General features: G+C 38.7%; 1 protein-coding gene across 9 annotated transcripts in view; it reads left to right on the top strand.

Annotated features, from left to right (window-relative positions):
• The window catches only part of NUP98 (nucleoporin 98 and 96 precursor), a 106,760-nt gene that overhangs the window by 84,966 nt on the left and 1,430 nt on the right, over window positions 1–20,364 (top strand). For 6 of the 9 annotated variants that reach the window (XM_069471078.1, XM_069471077.1, XM_069471079.1 and 3 more), the window contains 7 exons: window positions 1,809–1,966; window positions 2,768–2,911; window positions 4,395–4,537; window positions 9,820–10,041; window positions 11,955–12,196; window positions 15,357–15,511; window positions 20,204–20,315. In XM_069471078.1, the coding sequence (XP_069327179.1) occupies window positions 1,809–1,966; window positions 2,768–2,911; window positions 4,395–4,537; window positions 9,820–10,041; window positions 11,955–12,196; window positions 15,357–15,511; window positions 20,204–20,315 (1,176 nt within the window). The remainder of the gene's footprint in view (window positions 1–1,808; window positions 1,967–2,767; window positions 2,912–4,394; window positions 4,538–9,819; window positions 10,042–11,954; window positions 12,197–15,356; window positions 15,512–20,203; window positions 20,316–20,364) is intronic. The other 3 variants (XR_011233698.1, XR_011233699.1, XM_069471080.1) reach the window with 2 other exon arrangements.

The raw sequence follows: 20,364 nt of genomic DNA, 5'->3' as shown, positions 1-20,364 counted from the left end.
CCCTGGTTGAGAGACAATGATTCACTGAAAACCTCAGTATTGTTAAGATGTCTTTTCTTTCTCAAATTAATCTATGCATTCGGTGCAATACCTACTAAAATCTTCATCAGGTATTTTTGCAGAAATTGAAAAACGATCTTTATTTGGAAACATAAAGAACCTTATTTGAACATGTTCAGTTGGAGTACTCAACATTTTCTTATTTTGAAACTTAATAAAGTCACAGTAATCAAGACAATAAGGATGGATAAGTATCAGTGGAACAGAAATGAGAATCCAAACATAAAACTGTTTCACTTATAGACAATTGATATTTTTTTTTTATTTACAAAGTTGCCAGGACAATTTAAATGTGGAAAGGATAGTTTTTTCAACAAATAATGCAGGGATATTTAATATTCACGTACAAAAAAGATGAATTTAGATTCTTACCTCATATCATACTCAAAAATTTACTTGAGAAAGCACTATAGAATTCTGCCATTTTTCTCTTCAATGAGAACATCCATGTGGAAAATCAAGGATTGACAGAAGCTGATTGGTTGACTAATCAATCATTGCTTGATGATTGTAGCCAAGAGAGATGGTCTTAAATGATTGCATCAAGCTATGATATACCAATATCCTCTTTGAACTTGACCATCTCTAGTGACCAAGATATTTATATTTTTGAGCAATAAACATTGTTTTTTTGGGTTCTATAGACAAGCAGAAATATTCTTTTTCCTTTTTTCCTTTATTATTAATCACCTAGGATACTAACAGATCATAGCCAAGTGGGCTGCAACACTATGAATTATAGTTGAGTCATGCTTGGTTACCTACATGCATTTAGGGTGACAACCTGGTCTAGCAACAGATTCCAGATGTGTTCCCAATGCATGGTTTCTTTCTTCCAGGCCACATTAGTCTGTGAAGGAAACCCGTTGAGGTGAGAGTTGTAGCTTCTGGTAGGACCTTATATACTCATGTAAGCACTGACCCAGAAACAGAAGCAAAAGTTACTATTGACTTTTAGGAGGTTTTAAGAGAGATTTTTGGACCTGTAGAAGTGAAAGACTCACCCATTCTCTTTATGCTGTGAACATGTATGTTCTTTCTTTAGATTTTAATTTCTCATTTGTCATTGTCATCATATAGTGCATTGTAGTTGGGCATGTTTTCAATTATGACATCTGTTTTCACTACAAACTTTTGTTTTTATTTGTTTTTGAGACAGGTTCTTGGCTTTGTCGCCTAGGCTAGAGTTCAGTAGTGTGAACGTGGCTCACTGCAACCTCAGATTCCTGGGTTCAAGCAATCTTCCCGCTTTAGCCTCCCCAGTAGCTGGGACTACAGGTGCATGCCACCACACCTGGCTAATTTTTTAATGTTTTGTAGACACAGGGTCTAGCTGTGTTGCCTAGGCTGTTCTCAAACTTTTAACCTCAAGCTGTCCTCCCACCTTGGCCTCCCAAAGTGCTAGGATTACAGGCATGAGCTAGCACACCTGGCCTCACTGCTAACTTTTGAATCAGATGGTGTTCTCCTTCGTTTTATACCTGAAGTGTCTTGCTTAGGGTCACAGAAGTAATAATAGGTGTGTTGATCTCTATATACTGTATATCTGTATGTAATTTAGGTTAAACTATTTTGCAGGTTTTCTATCCAAGGAAAAAATGGTACGTTTTTGATCATTCTTTTGGCACTACTGTAGAAAGCAGTCACAGGTGTTAAGTCCTCCCTCCTGAAGAAGAGTAATCCCCCAAGTGTCTGACCAAGTCCATAAATCTTTAGTAACCACCAGAGAACTTCTGTTTCTCTTACAGGTGATCATCGTCTTGCCCTTCTTTTATCTCAGTTTGTGGGTAGCCAGTCAGTCCGGGAGTTGCTCACCATGCAGCTGGTGGATTGGCATCAGCTCCAGGCTGACTGCTTCATCCAGGATGAGAGACTGCGCATCTTTGCCCTGTTGGCTGGAAAACCGGTATCTTCTTCTTTTACCGTAATCTGACCTCAGTTTTCTCATAAATGCAAGGTTGTTTGAAGTTGAAGAAAAGGGCTATCTGTATAGATTGCACACAATTACACATACCTGGGCAAATCATTTTTAATTTTTAGTGGAAATATTTTCAACTTTTCATGGTTGACATGCACACTTATAGAAAAATTTAGTTATATAGAAATCAAAACTTTAAAATTCACCATATCTCATATCTTAGTGGTAAACAATGTAAATAATTTATCTGTCTTTCCAGACATATTTTAAGTCTACATCAGCATATATGTGTTCATATTTACTTGTTTGTATATACAAGTAAAATCAATTATACATAGCAGTTCTGCCACTTTTTTTTTAGCCTACTCTATATGAACATTTTTCCACGTCATGAAGCACCATTCTTTTAAATAGCCACTTATATTCCATTTTATGGATGATGGACCATAATTATTTTAAGCCAGTCTTAGCTCTTTGATTACCTTCTTATAGTCAATTTTCAGAAATACCTGGTCATGATTTATGCTCAACTTAAACTTTTATAAGTTCTCAACTAGGGATAGTGAGAAGACCTCTCTGTTTTCACTGGTGCTCATCTCTTTTCAGAGCATTGATAATTTGTTTAAATCCACCCTCTCGCCTGCCAACAAGAGACTATGTATATTATATCTGGGTCATTAACAATGGCATCCAGATAATTTAAAATATTACTTGACTAAATTAATAACTTGCTAACATATCCAATAATAAGGTTAAATATTGCCATAGTGATGATTTTGTCTCCTGCAGGTGTGGCAGCTCTCAGAGCAGAAGCAAATCAATGTGTGTTCCCAGTTGGATTGGAAACGTTCGCTGGCTGTCCATCTTTGGTATTTGCTTCCACCAACAGCCGCCATTTCTAGGGCACTCAGCATGTATGAAGAAGCATTTCAGGTATATATGGCCACTAGAGCAATCAGGAATATTGGTGGGTGTTTCTGTTTTTGTTAGAGAAGTCCTATAGAGAAAAAAAAAAAAACCATCATTCACATTTCATAATACTTCTTACTAACTGCCTATTTTGAAAGTACTATAAAATTGAAATGGACCTAGGAGATCTGATGGGAAAGTTTATCCTTATTCCTGCTTCTAGGCACGGCTACTTCTCCAAGTGTCTGCTCTTACTTTATTTAATATAATGAGTTTCCATAGTTGAGTTTCCCACTTCTGTTTTCCTGCCTCTAAATCAAAGGATTTTTCTTCATTTCTAATGCTGTCTTGCTCCTTTGAGAATTCTCCGATAAACACCCTGACCTCTGGTTTGGTTTAACCCCAAACTTAGCAGTTCTGAAATTTGCCTCTAAATAGCATATTTCATATTCTTCATCATTGTTGAGGTTAAAATACTGTTATTGTTTTTAATGCCATCATTTCTTGAGTTCTCTTCTTATTGTCCATATATTTGTCTTTGATATTGTTTGTCAGAATTATTTGTCAGGAGAAAGAGAATACTAAAGAAACTGAATATATTAATATATTAAGAATTGTGGGCCAGGCGTGGTGGCTCACGCCTGTAATCTTAGCACTCTGGGAGGCTGAGGCGGGAGGATTGCTTGAGCTCAGGAGTTCGAGACCAGCCTGAGCAAGAGCGAGACCCTGTCTCTACTAAAAATAGAAATTAGCCAAACAATTAAAAATAGAAAAAATTAGCCAGGCGTGGTGGCATGTGTCTGTAGTCCCAGATACCCAGGAGGGCTGAGGCAGTAGGATCGCTTGAGTCCGGGAGTTTGAGGTTGCTGTGAGCTGGGCTGATGCCACTGTACTCTAGCCCAGGCAAGAGAGTGAGACTCTGTCTCAAAAAAAAAAAAAAAAGAATTGTGGCAGGCCAGGCGCGGTGGCTCATGCCTGTAATCCTAGCACTCTGGGAGGCCGAGGTGGGCAGATTGTTTGAGCTCAGGAATTCGAGACCAGCCTGAGCAAGAGTGAGACCCCGTTTCTACTAAAAATAGAAAGAAATTATCTGGACAGCCAAAAATATATATAGAAAAAAATTAACCGGGCATGGTGGCAAATGCCTGTAGTCCCAGCTTCTTGGGAGGCTGAGGCAGGAGGATTGCTTAAAACCCAGGAGTTTGAGATTACTGTGAGTGAGGCTGACACCACGGTACTCTAGCCCAGGCAATAGAGCAAGACTCTGTCTCAAAAAAAAAAAGAATTGTGGCAAGTAAAAGTATGGGGGTTTAGTGAGAGCTGCTTGAAATCTTTACCAGTCTAAGATAAGTGAAATGTTTCAGGGATGAAAAAAATTTTAAAGTCCTTAATTCATTTGGGTTGTCAATTCATTCTTATTACAAGTATCTAAATAATTGAGACATGATAGCGTCCAGTAAAATAGACCATTAGCTGATGTATTGTTTTGTGAAATTCTTCCCTTCAGAATACCTCTGAGGGTGACAGATATGCCTGCTCCCCACTTCCTTCATACCTAGAGGGCTCTGGCTATGTGGTAGAAGAGGAACAAGACTCACGGAGACCACTTCGAGATGTCTGCTTTCACCTTCTAAAACTCTACGGTGACAGGTAAACCAGAGCCAGGCATTATAGTCACTTAAGTGCTCCATTAGCCCCTAGGGAGTCCTTTGCTTGGTTCTGTCCCTTTCTTATGCCCTCAAATTGCCGTAAGTCTGTATAAATTACCAAATATAATTTAGAGTAGTTAAATGGAAACCACATTGGAATTAGCAGTCTAAAAATTATTTTAATCAACTTTAATGAGATACAGTTTACATATAATAAAGTATGCAGTTTGATGAGTTTTTATCATAATTATCGCATTGTAACTACAATCACAACCAAGGTACTATTTATTTCGATTACATCTGAAAAATTCCATTGTGCCCCTTGGTAGTCAGTCTTCACCCTAGACAACTATTGAGTGGTTTTTTTGTTACTGTAAATTAGTTTTGCTGTTCTAGAATTTTCTATAATTGAGATTATACTGTATGTTCTCTTTTGTGCCTGGCTTTTTTCACTCAGCATAATGATTTTGAGATTTATCCTTATTAGTGTACATATATAAAATTTGGGTGAGGAGTTTGCATATGAATATATCTATTCATTTATTGATGGCAGTTAGGTTTTCTTATTTTTAGCTATTATGAATAAAGCTGGTATGAACATTTATATCCAAAAGTGGATATATCATTTTATGTTCCCATCAATAATACATAAGATCTCTAGTTGCTCCATGTCCTTTTTAAAAGTTGGTATTGTCAGATTTTTTTTTTTTTTTTTTTTTTTTTTTGAGACAGTATCTTTCTCTGTTGCCCAGGCTGGAGTGTAGTGGTGTGATCATAGCTCACTACAATCTTGAACTCCTGGGCTTCGGGTTATCCTCCTGCCTCAGCCTCCTGAGTAGTGAGACTAAGGGTGCATCACCATGGCCGGCTAATTTCTTGTAGAGATTGAGTCTTCTGTGTTGCCCAGGCCGGTCTCGAACTCTTGGCCTCAAGCTATCCTCCTGTCTCAGCCTCCTAAAGTGCTGGGATTACAGGCATGAGTCATTGTGCCCCAGTCTGTTTTCAGATTTTTATTTTTATTTATTTATTTATTTCGAGACAGTCTCGCTCTGTTGCCTGGGCTAGAGTGCTGTGGCGTCAGCCTAGCTCACAGCAACCTCAAACTCCTGGGCTCAAGCGATCCTCCTGCCTCAGCCTCCAGAGTAGCTGGGACTACAGGCATATGCCACCACACCTGGCTGATTTTTTCTATTTTTAGTAGAGATGGGGTCTCACTCTTGCTGAGGCTGGTCTCAAACTCCTGATCTCAAGCGATCCTCCTGCCTCGTTCTCCTAGGATTACAGGCGTGAGCCACTGCCCCTGGCCAGATTTTTAAATTTTACCATTTTATTGGGCTTGTAGTAGTAGTGTCTGTGTGTGTGTGTGTTTCCATTAAGGAATGCAGAGTGGTTTATTTATTTATATTTATCCAATATATTATTCCCATGCTATTATTACGTCTGCTCAATTAATTAAAACTATTTGTATTTCAGAGATGTATTTTTACATTATGTTGGACATACTTACAGGTGGTTTTCTCCCTCCAGTCACACTAACATCTCACATCTCTTTTCAATTCTTCAAGATGCTTTCTTTTAAATATAGAGTATTTAACTATATTAATTATATAGAATAATGTAGTTTTATTGCAATAAAATATATATAACTAAAATTTACCATCTTAAGCATACAATTCAGTGTCATTGAGTACATCACATTGTTGTGCAAGCATCACCACCATCAATCTCCAGAACTTTCTCATCTCCCCATATTGAAACTTCTCATTGTGTTTTATTTCCCTAATGACTAATGAAGTTGAGTACTTTTTCATGTGCTTATTTACCATCTATATATCTTCTTTGCTAAAATGTCTATTCAAATCTTTTGCCCCTTTTTTTAATAGGGCTGACTTAATGTGTTATGTAATTCTTTATATATTCTGGGTATATTTATTATATATGATTATTATAAATTATATATTTTATAATATAAATTTTCATGTTCTCCCAGCATAAGAGCTGTTTTTTTCATATTTTTAATGAAGCTCATGAAAAATTTTACATTTTCATATGGACGAATTTATAAAAATTTTTATACTGCATAATTTGTCTAATAGATACAGGGCTGTTGAGGTTTTCTATTTATTAACAAGTCAGTTTTGATCATTTATTTTAAGAAATTTGTTTCACCAAAGTCACCAGATTTATTAACATGAAGTTATTCATAATATTTCTTTATCTTTTTTAAATATCAGTAGAATCTGTAACAGTGTCTCTTTACTTCTTATTATTGGTAATTTGTGTCATTCTTTCTTCTCTTAGTCTACCTAGAGTTTAGCAATTCTATGAACCCATTCAAAGAACCAGCTTTTGGTTTCATTGGTTAATCTCTGTTGTTTATCCGGCTCAAAATGGATTATATACCTAAATTTCAAACCTAAATATAAACTTTATAGAAGAAAATAAACCAGAAAATTTTTGTGACTATGGATTAGGCAAAGATTTCTTAGACAGCAAACACAGAATTCATGAAAGAAAAAAATTGGTAAAGAACTGTAAAAATTCAGGCCGGGCGCGGTGGCTCACGCCTGTAATCCTAGCACTCTGGGAGGCCGAGGCGGGTGGATAGCTCGAGGTCAGGAGTTCGAGACCAGCCTGAGCAAGAGCGAGACCCCGTCTCTACTAAAAATAGAAAGAAATTATCAGGCCAACTAAAATATATATAGAAAATATTAGCCGGGCATGGTGGCGCATGCCTGTAGTCTCAGCTACCCGGGAGGCTGAGGCAGTAGGATCGCTTAAGCCCAGGAGTTTGAGGTTGCTGTGAGCTAGGCTGACGCCACGGCACTCACTCTAGCCCGGGCAACAGAGCGAGACTCTGTCTCAAAAAAAAAAAAAAAAAAACTGTAAAAATTCAATAATAAGAAAGACAATTCCATTTAAAATTGGATAAAATATTTAAACAGATTCCTCATCAAAGAAGACCCAGATATCAAATGAGCACGTGAAGAGATATTCAGCATCAGTAAACAACAGAAATGCAAATTAAGATCATCTTGTTATACTATTGCCCACCTGTTAGAATGGCTAAAAATTAAAAAGACCTTCTGTACCAAGTGTTATCATGGATGTGGAGCAACTGGAATTCTTAATACTGCTAGTGAAAAAAAAAAAGTAAAATGGCACAGCCGCTTTGAAAGACAGTTTGGCAACTTCTTTAAAAGGTATAAACTTATACCTACCATAAGATCCAGCCATTCCTCTCCTAGGTATGTAATTACCCAAGAGGAATGTATGTTTTCCCTATATGAATATTTATAGCAGCTTTATTTATAATGGCCCAAATCTGGAAACAACCCAAATTTCCATCAACGGGTGAATGGACAACAAATTGTAGTCCACTATACAGTGGAATACTATTCAGCAACAAAGAGGAGTGAACTGTTGATGCATACAACAGCATGGTGAATTGCAAAATAACTCTATGCTTAGTTTTGAAGGAAGCCAAACCCTAAAAGAATGCCCCTATAAAAAATACTTACTCTATACTTTCTATTTATATAAAGTTATGGAATTGATGACAGAAAGCAGATGAATTGCCTGGGAAGGGATGGAGGGGCAGAAGGCAAGAATTGCATAGGGGCATAAGAAAAGTTCTGGAGAGGATGGATATGTTTATTTTCTCAATCATGGTGGTGGTTTTACAGATGTCTACATATGTTAAAACTTATCAAAATTATGTACTCTAGATATGTGCAGTTTATTACATTTCAGTTTTTATGTCTACAAAAGAAAGAAAAGGCTATCTCAAAGTGCCAGAAATAGAGAAACCAAAGCCAGAATGAGATAATAAATATAGCCGTGTTCTCATGAAAAGTAGAGTTGCTATGACTTGGATAAAATTCACACTCTATCCCTTAAAAAATGGTCCAGAACTGTACTGTATTCTGATAGAATAGATGTTATTCACATGGCTATTTTAATTTAAATTAAATACAATTTACTCACTCTAACCATATTTCAAGTGTTTACTATCCACTTGTGGCTAGTGGCTATCAAATTGGTCAAGGCAGATTAGAGAAATTTTCCATCATCTCATAATGTTCTGTGCAATACCACTGGTATAGAAAAACTTGACTCATTACTCAGGAAGGTGTTAGGAAGTTGTAAAATGTCTGAGATCTTAGGTGAAAAGGAAAAGTTACTGGTCTGTAATTTGAGCCTTGGATCTTTAAAACATACAGGTGTAGTATTATAGTTGCAGGGTGGGATTATAGTTGCAGATGTGGGGTCTTAATTTGTGCTAGTCTTATATCTGGTAATTGCAAGCTAACCAGTTTACCATATAAACTGGTTCAGGGCCATTGAAATCCTTGGGCCCCCAGCAGAAGACAAAGCAAAAATCTCTGCAAGGATACTTTCAAAACCTACGGCACCTGTATTTCTGTATAAAGAATTATACCGGCTGGACACGGTGGCTCACGCCTGTAATCCTAGCAATCTGGGAGGCCGAGGCGGGAGGATTGTTTGAGCTCAGGAGTTCGAGACCAGCCTGAGCAAGAGCGAGACCTCGTCTCTACTAAAAATAGAAAGAAATTAGCCAAACAACTAAAAATAGAAAAAATTAGCGGGGCATGGTTGCATGTGCCTGTAGTCCCAGCTATGCGGGAGGCTAAGGCAGGAGGATGGCTTGAGCCCAGGAGTTTGAGGTTGCTGTGAGCTGGGCTGATGCCATGGCACCCTAGCCTGGGCAACAGAGTGAGACTCTGTCTCAGAAAAGAAAAAAGAAAAGAACAGAAAAGAAAGAGAAAAAGAAAAGAAAGAATTATACCTACTGATGACAAAATCAAAGATAAAAATTACAAGCCAAAGAAGGAAATAATCATCACGAAGATCAGTTAGCTGTTCAGACAAATAGAAGAATTAGCACCCAACAACTTCAGATAATAGAACGATCTGAAAGATACTAAGGTAGCTGTGTTACCTTTTCTTTACATGCTGAAGAAAAGTAATATACTACAATGAGAGAATGGAAGGGGGAGAATTTTGAAGACTCCCTGTATCAAGATGGTAAAACATATATGCCAAACCAATACCAGCAAACCTGTTAGATCACACAGCCTCAGAAGAGATGGTGCCATGTTTCTTTGTATTATCTGAAGTCTCAGAGAGAAAGAAGGCCTATAATGCTTTTGACCTTGGGTTCTTTTATTGTCTTCTGAGACATAACCAGAACAGTTGACCTATCAGTGCAGGATGTCTGCTGGCTGGATATGATAACTATCAACACATTCTTCTCTGCAGACATTACGATCTCAACCAGCTGTTGGAGCCTCGTAGCATAACGGCAGATCCATTGGACTATCGCCTAAGCTGGCACTTATGGGAAGTACTGCGGGCTCTTAACTATACCCATCTCTCAGAGCAGTGTGAAGGTGTGCTGCAGGCCAGTTATGCCGGCCAACTGGAAAGTGAGGGGCTCTGGGAGTGGGCCATCTTCGTCCTCCTGCACATTGATAACTCAAGGTAAGTGAGAAGTCATTGAACCCTCTGGGTGCATCTAGTACTCTAGGGCAATGCCAAAGGAATCATGGTCTCTTAGGGTTCAATTCAACAACTAATTATTTAGGATATGTGTTAATATCCAACCTCATGATAAACCTCAAGACAGTTAAGCCCTCAGCCCAGATTATCTCTATATTCATGTGAAGTAGTTAAAAATCAGAGTGACTGTGCTTAAGTGCCAAATTACAATATTTATCACAAGGCCTCTCAGTAGTCTGAGAAATGAAAAGAGAACTCTGTGAACAGCAATGATCAGAAAAAGTCTAGAGATAAGAGTCAAAGAACTTGTAAAATGAGAATAGGAAATAATGAAGTGGAAATGGAAGGATATGCCCGGGCGGGGGGATAGCATTAACTTAGGCACAGATTCAGTCAGTATGGCATGTTCAGGGATTATGCAGAAGTAGTGTTGGCTGAGCCGCCTTAGTGGATCCATGACACTGATGTAATGGATTGGCAGGGAGGTCCCTGCTTTTTCTCTGTCTACTGGCTATCTCTGGCCATCCCTTGCCACCCACCCACCCCTTAAGTTTGGTAGTACTCCATTTATCAACACAACCTTATGCTTTACTGCATGTGTTTCGGTTCTCTGTCCTGAAATAGAACTGGAGAAATGCCTTTTCACCATAGTTTCAACAAGATAAAGTCAGGAGTTTTTTATTAATCATATCAGTGTTTTTGTATTATGTTTATACTCCAAGTGTTTTATATGTATTAACTATTTTAGGCTCATAATGAATTTATGAGCTTGACCCTCTTATAATCTCTATTTTGCAGATGAGCAACCCAAGACATAGAGAAATTAAGTAACTTTTGCTCAAGGTCACACAGCTAGTAAATGGCAGAGTGAGGTTTCCAACTCACACATCCAGAGTCTATGCTCTTAATCACTATGCTGCACTGTCATGTTTTTTAGGCCGTGAAATTATAACATTAGTCTCTATTCAAAGGTGACTGTGGAATTAAAAGAATAAACATATAAAGCATCCAGCACAGCCTTCCTGTTAAACAATTTCTCTTTCCTCTTCCCCCGTAACAGGAACTGAAATGACCCCAGACTATTCCTTCAAGTTTATTTAAGCACACTCATGAGGGATTTCACATGCTAAAAGGCCAGCTGATAGGATGACTGATGTTTCGGAGTTGGCTGTGGGGAAGCAGATCCTATTTCCTGAAAAAGAATATAAAAAAGGAGGCAGCTGTGCTGAGATTGGGAGTCCTTGAAAAGCCTAGGAGTTCAGAAAAAGAGTCCAAGATGAGGTGAATAGTTCTGGTCCAAAACTAAATGACTAGTCCTTTGGCCTAGGCATAAAATGATTCTCCTCAAGGGGCCTTACTTTAGAGGTAGAGAGAGAGTGAATTAGGAAAGTCAATGGCTTGGTAAAAGAAAGAAAGACCTGAAAGAGACATTACCTTTCAAAACTATTTTGTTTGCTTGTACTGACCGTGTAGGAGAAAGGGAAAGGAGAAGGTTAGAAATGACTTAAGATGACTACTCTCTGGAGCAGAATTCTCCCTATCCCAGTCCTTGATCTTCTAGGTGTTGACAAGGAAATGTTACTAGATGGGCAATAAAGAAGATCCTACCTAGGGGAAGTCTTTTCTGGGGAGTGGGCAGCCTTCCATAGAGTAGTAAGTTTTCCAACTTTTTGACCATGAATATTGGATATGCTTAGAATTTCTTTTTCTTTTTTTATTTCTTTTTCTTTTCTTTTTTCTTTTTTTTTTTTTTTTTGGTGATGTTTGAAATGATCCACTAAGAATCAAGACCTGCTATTTGAGAGACTGCCCTAGGGGCCACTCTAATTTGTCCGGGGCAGCGTTCGTCTCCATGAGTGAGGATGGGACTTAACGTGGCTTATTTCTTCATACAGCGTACGTGAGAAGGCTGTTCGAGAGCTGCTTACCCGGCATTGCCAGCTATTGGAAACCCCTGAATCTTGGGCTAAGGAGACTTTCCTTACCCAGAAGCTTTGTGTGCCTGCTGAGTGGATTCATGAGGCCAAAGCAGTACGAGCACACATGGAATCTGACAAACACTTGGAGGCCCTCTATTTATTTAAAGCTGGGCACTGGAACCGCTGCCACAAACTCATCATCCGGCACTTAGCTTCTGGTGAGTGCTGGGACACACATCTCTTGGAATCACCCCAAATTCTTCCAACCTCTGAACCCCCATGATGGGTCAGGCCCAGAGATGATACTCAGTATAGGACATGGCAAACTTGAATCAAATCACCCTTTGGGAAAGCTGTCTGCAGAAGAGGCTTGGCCAGATTGAGGGACTAGAGGGGCAGGGAAGATGGCAATATTATTAACCATTTGCCAGATATATCCCTGATGTGCACTAATTTTATCAAGCTTTTTATTTATGGAAATGTTATCCAACAATGCGAAAAATACCTCCTTGGGGAACTGGAGCCAGAAATTCTTCAAATTTTCCTTTCATGAATTTCAGAATATAGGTATATCTTGTTTTATTGTGCTTCGCAGATACTTTTTTTAAAAATAAATTGAAGGTTTGTGGAACCCTACATAGAGCAAGTCAATCGGCGCCATTTTTCCAACACTATGTGCTCCTTTCATGTCTCTGTGTAACGTATCGGTGATTCTTGCAATATTTCCAACTTTTTCATTATTTTGTCTGTTGTATTAGTCTGATCAGTGATCTTTGTTGTTGCTGTTACAATTATATTGGGTCACCATGAACCATGTACATAAAAGATATGTGTGTTCTGACTGCTCCACCAACCGGCCATTACCCATATCTCTCCCTCTCATTGGGCCTTACTATTCCCTGAGATACAACATTATTAAAATTACGGCAAATTAATGATCCTACTGTGGCCTCTCAATGTTCAAGTGAAAAGAAGAGTCACACTTATCTCACTTTAAATCAAAAGCTAGAAATGATCAAGCTTAGTAAGGGAGGCATATCAAAAGCCAGTACAGTCCAAAAGGCCTCATGTACCAAACATTAGCCAAGTAAAGACCCTAACTCTCTTTGATTCAAAGAAGGCTGAGACAGTTGAGGAAGCTGCAGAGAAAAGTTTGAAGCTGACAGAGGTTGGCTCATGAGGTTTAAAGAAAGAAACCATCTACATAACATAAGAGTGCAAGATGAAGCAGCCAGTGGTGAAGGAGAAGCTGCAGCAAGTTGTCAGAAGGATCTAGCTACGATAATCAATGAAGGTGGATACACGAAGCACCAGATTTTCAAAGTCGATTAAACAGCTTTCTTTTGGAAGAAGATTCCATCTAGTATTTTTTCTTTTCTTTTTCTTTTTTTTTTTTTCTTTTTTTTTTTTGAGACAAGGTCTTACTCTGTTTCCCAGGCTAGAGTGCAGTTGCATCATCATAGCTCACTGCAACCTCAAACTCCTGGCCTCAAGCAATCCTCCTGCCTTGCCCTTTCAACATGCTAGGATTACAGGCATGAGCCACCGTGCCTGGCCTATCTAGGACTTTGATAGCTAAAGAAGAGAAGTCAATGCCTGGCTTCAAAAGACAAGCTGACTCTTATTAGGGGCTAATGCAGCTGGTGAGTTTAAGTTGAAGCCAGCGCTCACTTAGCATTCTGAAAATCCTAGGGCCCTTACGGATTATGCTCAATCTACTCTGCCTATGGTCTATAAGTGGAATAACAAAGCCTGGATGACAGCACATCTGTTTATAGCATGGTTTACTGAATATTTTAAGCCCCCCATTGAGACCTACTACTCAGGAAAAAAAGATTCAGCCAGGTACAGTTGGCTCATATCTGTAGTCCTAGCACTCTGGGAGGCTGAGGCAGGAGGATCGCTTGAGGTTGAGAGTTCAAGATCAGCCTGAGCAAGAATGAGACCCCATCTCTATAAAAAAAACAGAAAAATTAGCTGGGCAGGGGTGGCACGTGGCTGTAGTCCTAGCTACTAGGGAAGCTGAGACAGGAAAATCACTTGAGCCCAGGAGTTTGAAGTTACAGTGAGCTATGATGACACCACTGCACTCTAGCCAGGGCAACAGAGCAAGGCTCTGTCTCAAAAAAAAAAAAAAAGATTTCTTTCAGAATATTGTTCATTGACAATGAATGCACCTAGTCACCCAAGAGCTGTGATGGAGATGTACAAGAAGATTGATGTTTTTGTGCCTGCTAACATGGTATCCATTCTACAGCCTGTGGATCAAGGAGTAATTCAACTTTCAAGCCTTATTATTTATTTAAGAAATACATTTCATAAGGTTATCGCTGCCGTAGATAGTAATTCCTCTGATGGATCGGGACAAAGTAAATTGAAAGGTTTCTAGAAAGTATTCACCATTCTAGATGCCATTGAGAACATTTGTGATTTATGAGAGGAGGTTAAAATATCAAAATTAACAGTAGTTTAGAAGAAGTTGATTCCAACCCTCATGGATGACTTTGAGGGGTTAAGATTTTAGTGGAGGAAGTGAGTATAGATGCGGAGGAAATAGGAAGAGAATTAGAATTAGAAGTGGAGCATGAAGTTGTGAATGAGTTGCTGCAATCTCATGGTAAAACTTCAACCGATGAGTTGTTTCTTGAGAAACAACTTTGCGCATCCACAGAAGTTCTACTTCTGTTGAAGTTGCTGTGAACATTGTTGAAATGACAGCAAAGGATTCAGAATATTGCATAAACTTAGTTAATAAAGCAGTGGTTGGGTTTGAGAGGATTGACTCCAATTTTGAAAGAAGTTCTGCTGTGTGGTAAATGCTATCAAACAGCATGAGAAATCTGTCATGAAAGGAAGAGTCAACGGATATAGCATATTTCATTGTTGTCTTATTTTAAGAAATTGCCACAGCCACCCCAACCTTCAGCAGCTACTATTCTACCAGCAGCTATCAACATCAAGGCAAGACCTCCACCAGCAAAAATATTACAGTTCACTGAAGGCTCAGATGATCATTAGCATTTTTTAGCAAGAAAGTATTTTTTAATTAAGGTATGTACTTTTTAGGCATAATGCTATTGTACACTAATAGACTACAGTATAGTATAAACATAACTTTTGTATGCACTGAGAAGCCAGTGCATATAAACCACTGGGAAAATTTTGTATGATTTGCTTTATTGCAATATTTGCTCTATTTCCAAGGCCTGAAACTGAACCTGCAATATCTCTGAGGTATGCCTGTATCTACTTGTAATTCTAAAGTCTGGCCCAACGTTATTTTTCCTTCCTTCCTGTCTTAGATTTCTGCCATGTCCTCTGCCCATTTGGAAACCATGCACTTGTGCAGACATTGTGTTCAATATTTTGTTTCTTCAGATGCCATCATTAATGAGAACTATGACTACCTGAAGGGTTTCTTAGAAGACCTGGCACCTCCAGAGCACAGCAGCCTAATTCAGGACTGGGAAACATCTGGGCTTGTTTACCTGGACTATATTCGGGTCATTGAAATGCTCCACCATATACAACAGGTACCTGAGTTCCTTTAACTACTGCCTAGTTTTCCTTTTCTCGGGCCCTTAAATTTTCAGAGACCTCAAAAGGCCTTAGTATACACTTAAAAACTCATTGCCAGCGATAGCACTGTCAAAGCAGGTGGGACTTTTTTATTTTTTTATTTTTATTTTTTAATTTTTTTATTTCAGCATATTATGGGAGTACAAATGTTTAGGTTACATATATCGTCTTTGCTTCGCCTAAGTCAGAGCTTCAAGTTCTGATGAGGCTAATTTTATGTAGTTATTTTGACAACTGTATTAAAACTTTAAAACACTATTACCAACTAATATGTGCAATAGACATTCCGGAGGCTTATCTGTAGGCAGTCCCCATCCTCTTGTTCTGCCCTAGTTTGAGAAGCTCAGGGATGAGATATAGAGTAAAAGCAGAGATTTGGTGAGGAAAATAGTTTCACTAATTGTTTTGCATGTTTTAAAATTGCAAATACGGTTTTTATAAGTCTTCATTAAAATGCGTTGAGTCGGTCTTGATAGTTATAAGATAGGTCTCCATTGCTTGCTTACAGCACAAAAAACAAACTCATAAATACAGGATTTAAGTCCCTTTAGAGGCTTTTACCTTTTACTTCTGACTTAATTCCTACCACTCATATTCCACATCCCAGCCTTGCTAGCTTGCGCCACTCACACTTAGTTACCTGTGGTGTTTCCAGCAAACCATACTGTATTCCACTTTTTACTTAGCACATTTATTATATTCATCCTTTAAGATCTAGATTGCTGTTAACTCTACTTCTCCCTCCTTTTCCCCCCAGAGAGTTAATTTGTACTTTGTTTTTTACTACCAAAATGCTTGGTACATTTTTCTACTAGCATATTGCCTGTCAGACCATATTGTAGTTATTTATTCACATCTCCAGGTTGCCATTATTTTAAGGTTAAAGGCAATAGAGTATAGAGCCTAAGAGCTCAAGTTCTAGTCCAGGCACGGTAGCTGACACCTATAATTCCAGCACTTTGGGAGGTAAAGGCAGGAGGATTGCTTGAGGCCAGGAGTTCAAGACCAGTCTGGGCATCACAGTGAGACCCCACCTCTACAATTTTTTAAATAGGCTGGGTGTGGTGGTGCATACCTTTAGACCTAGCTCCTCAGGAGGCTGAGGTAGGAGGATCATTAGAGCCCAGGAGTTTGAGGCTGTAGTGAGCTATGATCACCGCTGACCTCAACCTCAGCAACAGAGCAAGACCCTGTCTCAACGAAATAAAAATAAAAAAATAAACCTATGTTCTGGAATTAAGAGTCTTAGGTTCAATTCAATGGCTCTCACATTCACTAGCTAATATAACCTTGAGCAAGTTAACTAACTTCTTTGATTAAAGAAAAGCAGGGAATGGGGTGGACAATGGCACAGATTAGAGTGCATATTCTGCCAGGGTGCACAAAAAGATTAAACATAATATACATAAATTGTTTAGCACAGTACCTTTCATATACTAAACATTTAATAATTGTTATCTGTTATTATCCTCATTAAAGTTCTAACTCCTAGCACAATACCTGGCACACAACAGGTATAATTCAATGTTTGCTGTATTTTTAGGATGAATTAAGAGTATCATCCCTAAATAATCTCCGAAGAAACCCTTTTCTAATTGAACATTGATTAATCCATTACACAACCCAGTTACTGAGACAGTTATTTCACTGTGCAAAGTACTGTAGTGGATGTAAAGGTAAACAGTACATACAGTAATAATTTGGTGAGGGAGATAATATATAAGTCAGTCCACAATTACTGTAGCATGATCAGCATAGAGATTAAGCAAAGAGTACTATCAATATAGTAGCAGCAATAAAAGGAGCACCTAACCCAGTCTGAATCTGGGAAAGTTTTTTAGAAATGACATCTGAGCTCTTACGGAACAAAAGTAGGGAAGAGTGCTCAAGCAGATGGAACAGCGTGAGTAGAGATCCAGAGGTCAGAGAGATTATATATAGTGCTTCGAGGAAACTTTTAATAGAGTCAGTGGTTTTGGAGTATGGAGTGGAAAGGAATGGAGCCATGTAGATGTGGTAAAGCCACAAATACCTCTCACCAGAATTACTACAGTAGCCACCTAATTGATCTCCCTGCTTCTACTCCTGTTCCTCTGCATTCGTTTCCATACATCAATCAGAGTGATCTTTTTTAGTATACAAATCATATTCTCTCACTCTTGTATAAAACCTTCTAATGACTTTTCATCTTTCTTAGAATAAAGTGTTCCTTATCCAGTCTTATAAAGCTCTGTATCAATAAGTCTTACTTTTTTTGTGCCATGGACCGCCTTAGCAGTCTGGTGAATAAGCCCATAGATGAATCTCTTCTAAGAATAATGTTTTTAAATGCATAGGATTACAAAGGAAACTAATTATATCAAAATACATTTATCAAAATATTAAAAATGTGTGGGCCAGGCACAGTGGCACACGACTGTAGTCCCAGCCACTCAGGAGGTTGAGGCAAGAGGATCACTTGAGCCCAGATGTTTGAGGCTGTTGTGCACTAGGATTATGCCTGCAGATAGTCACTACACTCCAGCCTGGGTGACATAACAAGACCCCATCTCTTAACAAAAAAAAGAAAATTACAGAATAGTTACATAGGCTTTAATAACATCTTTAATGACAAATCTCTAGCAGTGGATCTACTAACTACTATAAATGTTGAAGTACTGTATTTTAAGATCTATAATAACTATAATATGATATAAAAGCTGTGATTTTTGTTGATAACAAAGTCACAGTGTAGTTAATAGCTACATCATAATTAAATGAAATGCTAATTTTTAGTTAAAAGTTAGTAAAAAAATAAAGATACGATTTTTTTCTGGGTTTTTTTTTTTTTTTTTGAGACGGATTCTCACTCTGTTGCCCTGGCTAGAGTGCTGTGGCATCAGCCTAGCTCACAGCAACCTCAAACTCCTGGGCTTAAGCAATCCTTCTGCCTCAGCCTCCCAAGTAGCTGGGACTACAGGCATGCGCCACCATGCCTGGCTAATTTTTTCTATATATTTTTAGTTGTCCAGATAATTTGTTTCTGTTTTTTTAGTAGAGACAGAGTCTCACTGTTGCTCAGGCTGGTTTCGAACTCCCGATCCACCCACCTCAGCCTCCCAGGGTGCCAGGATTACAGGCGTGAGCCACCGCGCCCAGCCAAGATCTGATTTTTTTCCAAGTCTAAGTTCACAGATCCTATTAATTCTGTGAACACCATGTTAACATCTCGTGCTGTATAGAACTTCTCCAGTTTTATCTTATTCTATTCTCCTCCTTACCTTACATTTCACCATGTAAACTTCTTTGAGTTTCCACCTTAAGGGGTTTTAGCTGTTCTCCTTGCCTGAAAAGTTTGGCCCTGTCCTTGTTAATCAGTTCTCAAGTTAGATATGACTACCTTACGGAAGCCTCTCTTGGTTCCCAAGTCTGAAGTAGCCGTCCAGTTTCTCTCTACCACATCAGCCTGTTTAGATTGTCTGCATGGCTTGTGATTCTTCAGGATTTATTACTATCTGGTATTTCCTTATTTATTTTATATCAGTTTCATGAGTTTCATGAGAGCAAAAAACCTTGTCTTACCTTGTTCATCACCTTTTAAAGACAATGTACAGCTGGGCATGATGGCTCACACTACTCAGGAGCATGAGGTGGGAGGATCACTTGAGCCCAGGTGTTTAAGACCAGACTGGGTGATATTGTGAGATGCCATCTCCAAAAATAAATAAATAAAGTCTATTTAAAGACTGAATTCTGGTGAATGAAAAGGATAGTACTTGTATAACATTAAATGGTAGACTCTACAAAACCTCCCAAAAGTGGATTTAATGAGATACATTTCTTAGAAGGCTTGAGTGAGCCATTTTGAAAAAAGGAAATGATGAGAGACTTAATAAGGTGTTTGTTTCATTGTAAGAGTTTGAGAGAGGACATACCAAGAGTCATATTTGAGACAAATGGGGTAAGATGCTGCTGGAAAATATAAGTAATGGATAAAAACAGAGATTTGTTTTTTTGAAAAATCACTCTGGCTACAGAATGGTACCAAATTGGCTATAGAGAGGATGACACTGAAGGTAGTATGATCAAGCTCTTAAGATATTTCATGTGAGAAGTAGTGGTGACCTGAACCAGGGCAGTGGCCCTGGGGAAGGGAATGGAAGATTGAGGAATCATGAGCATATTGATAAAAATTGGAGTCACAGGAGTAGATCACAACACAGGGAGAACATACAGGGTGAGAAGAGGGCCTGCGGTGTTTTAAAGAGGGCTATGACCTTGGAGTCAGGAGACCTAAAGTAAATGCTAGTTTGGGCTCCATTTTTTACTACTTGTGTGCTCTTAAGTCACATCATCTCTCTAAATCCAGATTTATCTAGATTTTTGGTGCCACGTTAATGCTTGCTAGTTACGTGGTTCATGAATCATGATCTAAAGACTTGCCTAGTTCAAGGCTTCGTACACTGTTACCTTCCTGTTGTGAATTACTGCTGCTTGAGTGCCTTGTCCTCAACTACTAGGCTAGATGGTAGTTGCATGGCACTGCACCAGCTTCTTGGGTTTTCCCCTCTCTCACTTCACTGTTTCAGAGTTTTGTGTAATCTATGGGTAGGATTGGAGTGATGGGAACTCCTCTTGGGTTAATTAGTTTCTTTGCTTCTTTGTAGATGGATTGCTCAGGTTATGAGCTGGAGCAGTTACACACTAAAGTGACTTCACTGTGCAACCGGATAGAGCAGATCCAGTGTTACAATGCCAAGGATCGCCTAGCTCAGTCAGGTATACCTCCAGCTTCTCCCCACTTCCTGCCTGTTTGCTTCCTGTCTTT

Source organism: Eulemur rufifrons, chromosome 6, assembly GCF_041146395.1.
Source record: "Eulemur rufifrons isolate Redbay chromosome 6, OSU_ERuf_1, whole genome shotgun sequence".
NCBI classification, from domain to species: domain Eukaryota; kingdom Metazoa; phylum Chordata; class Mammalia; order Primates; family Lemuridae; genus Eulemur; species Eulemur rufifrons.
Note: the sequence above shows the minus strand (reverse complement) of the source record. Positions and strands in the feature narration are given on the sequence as shown.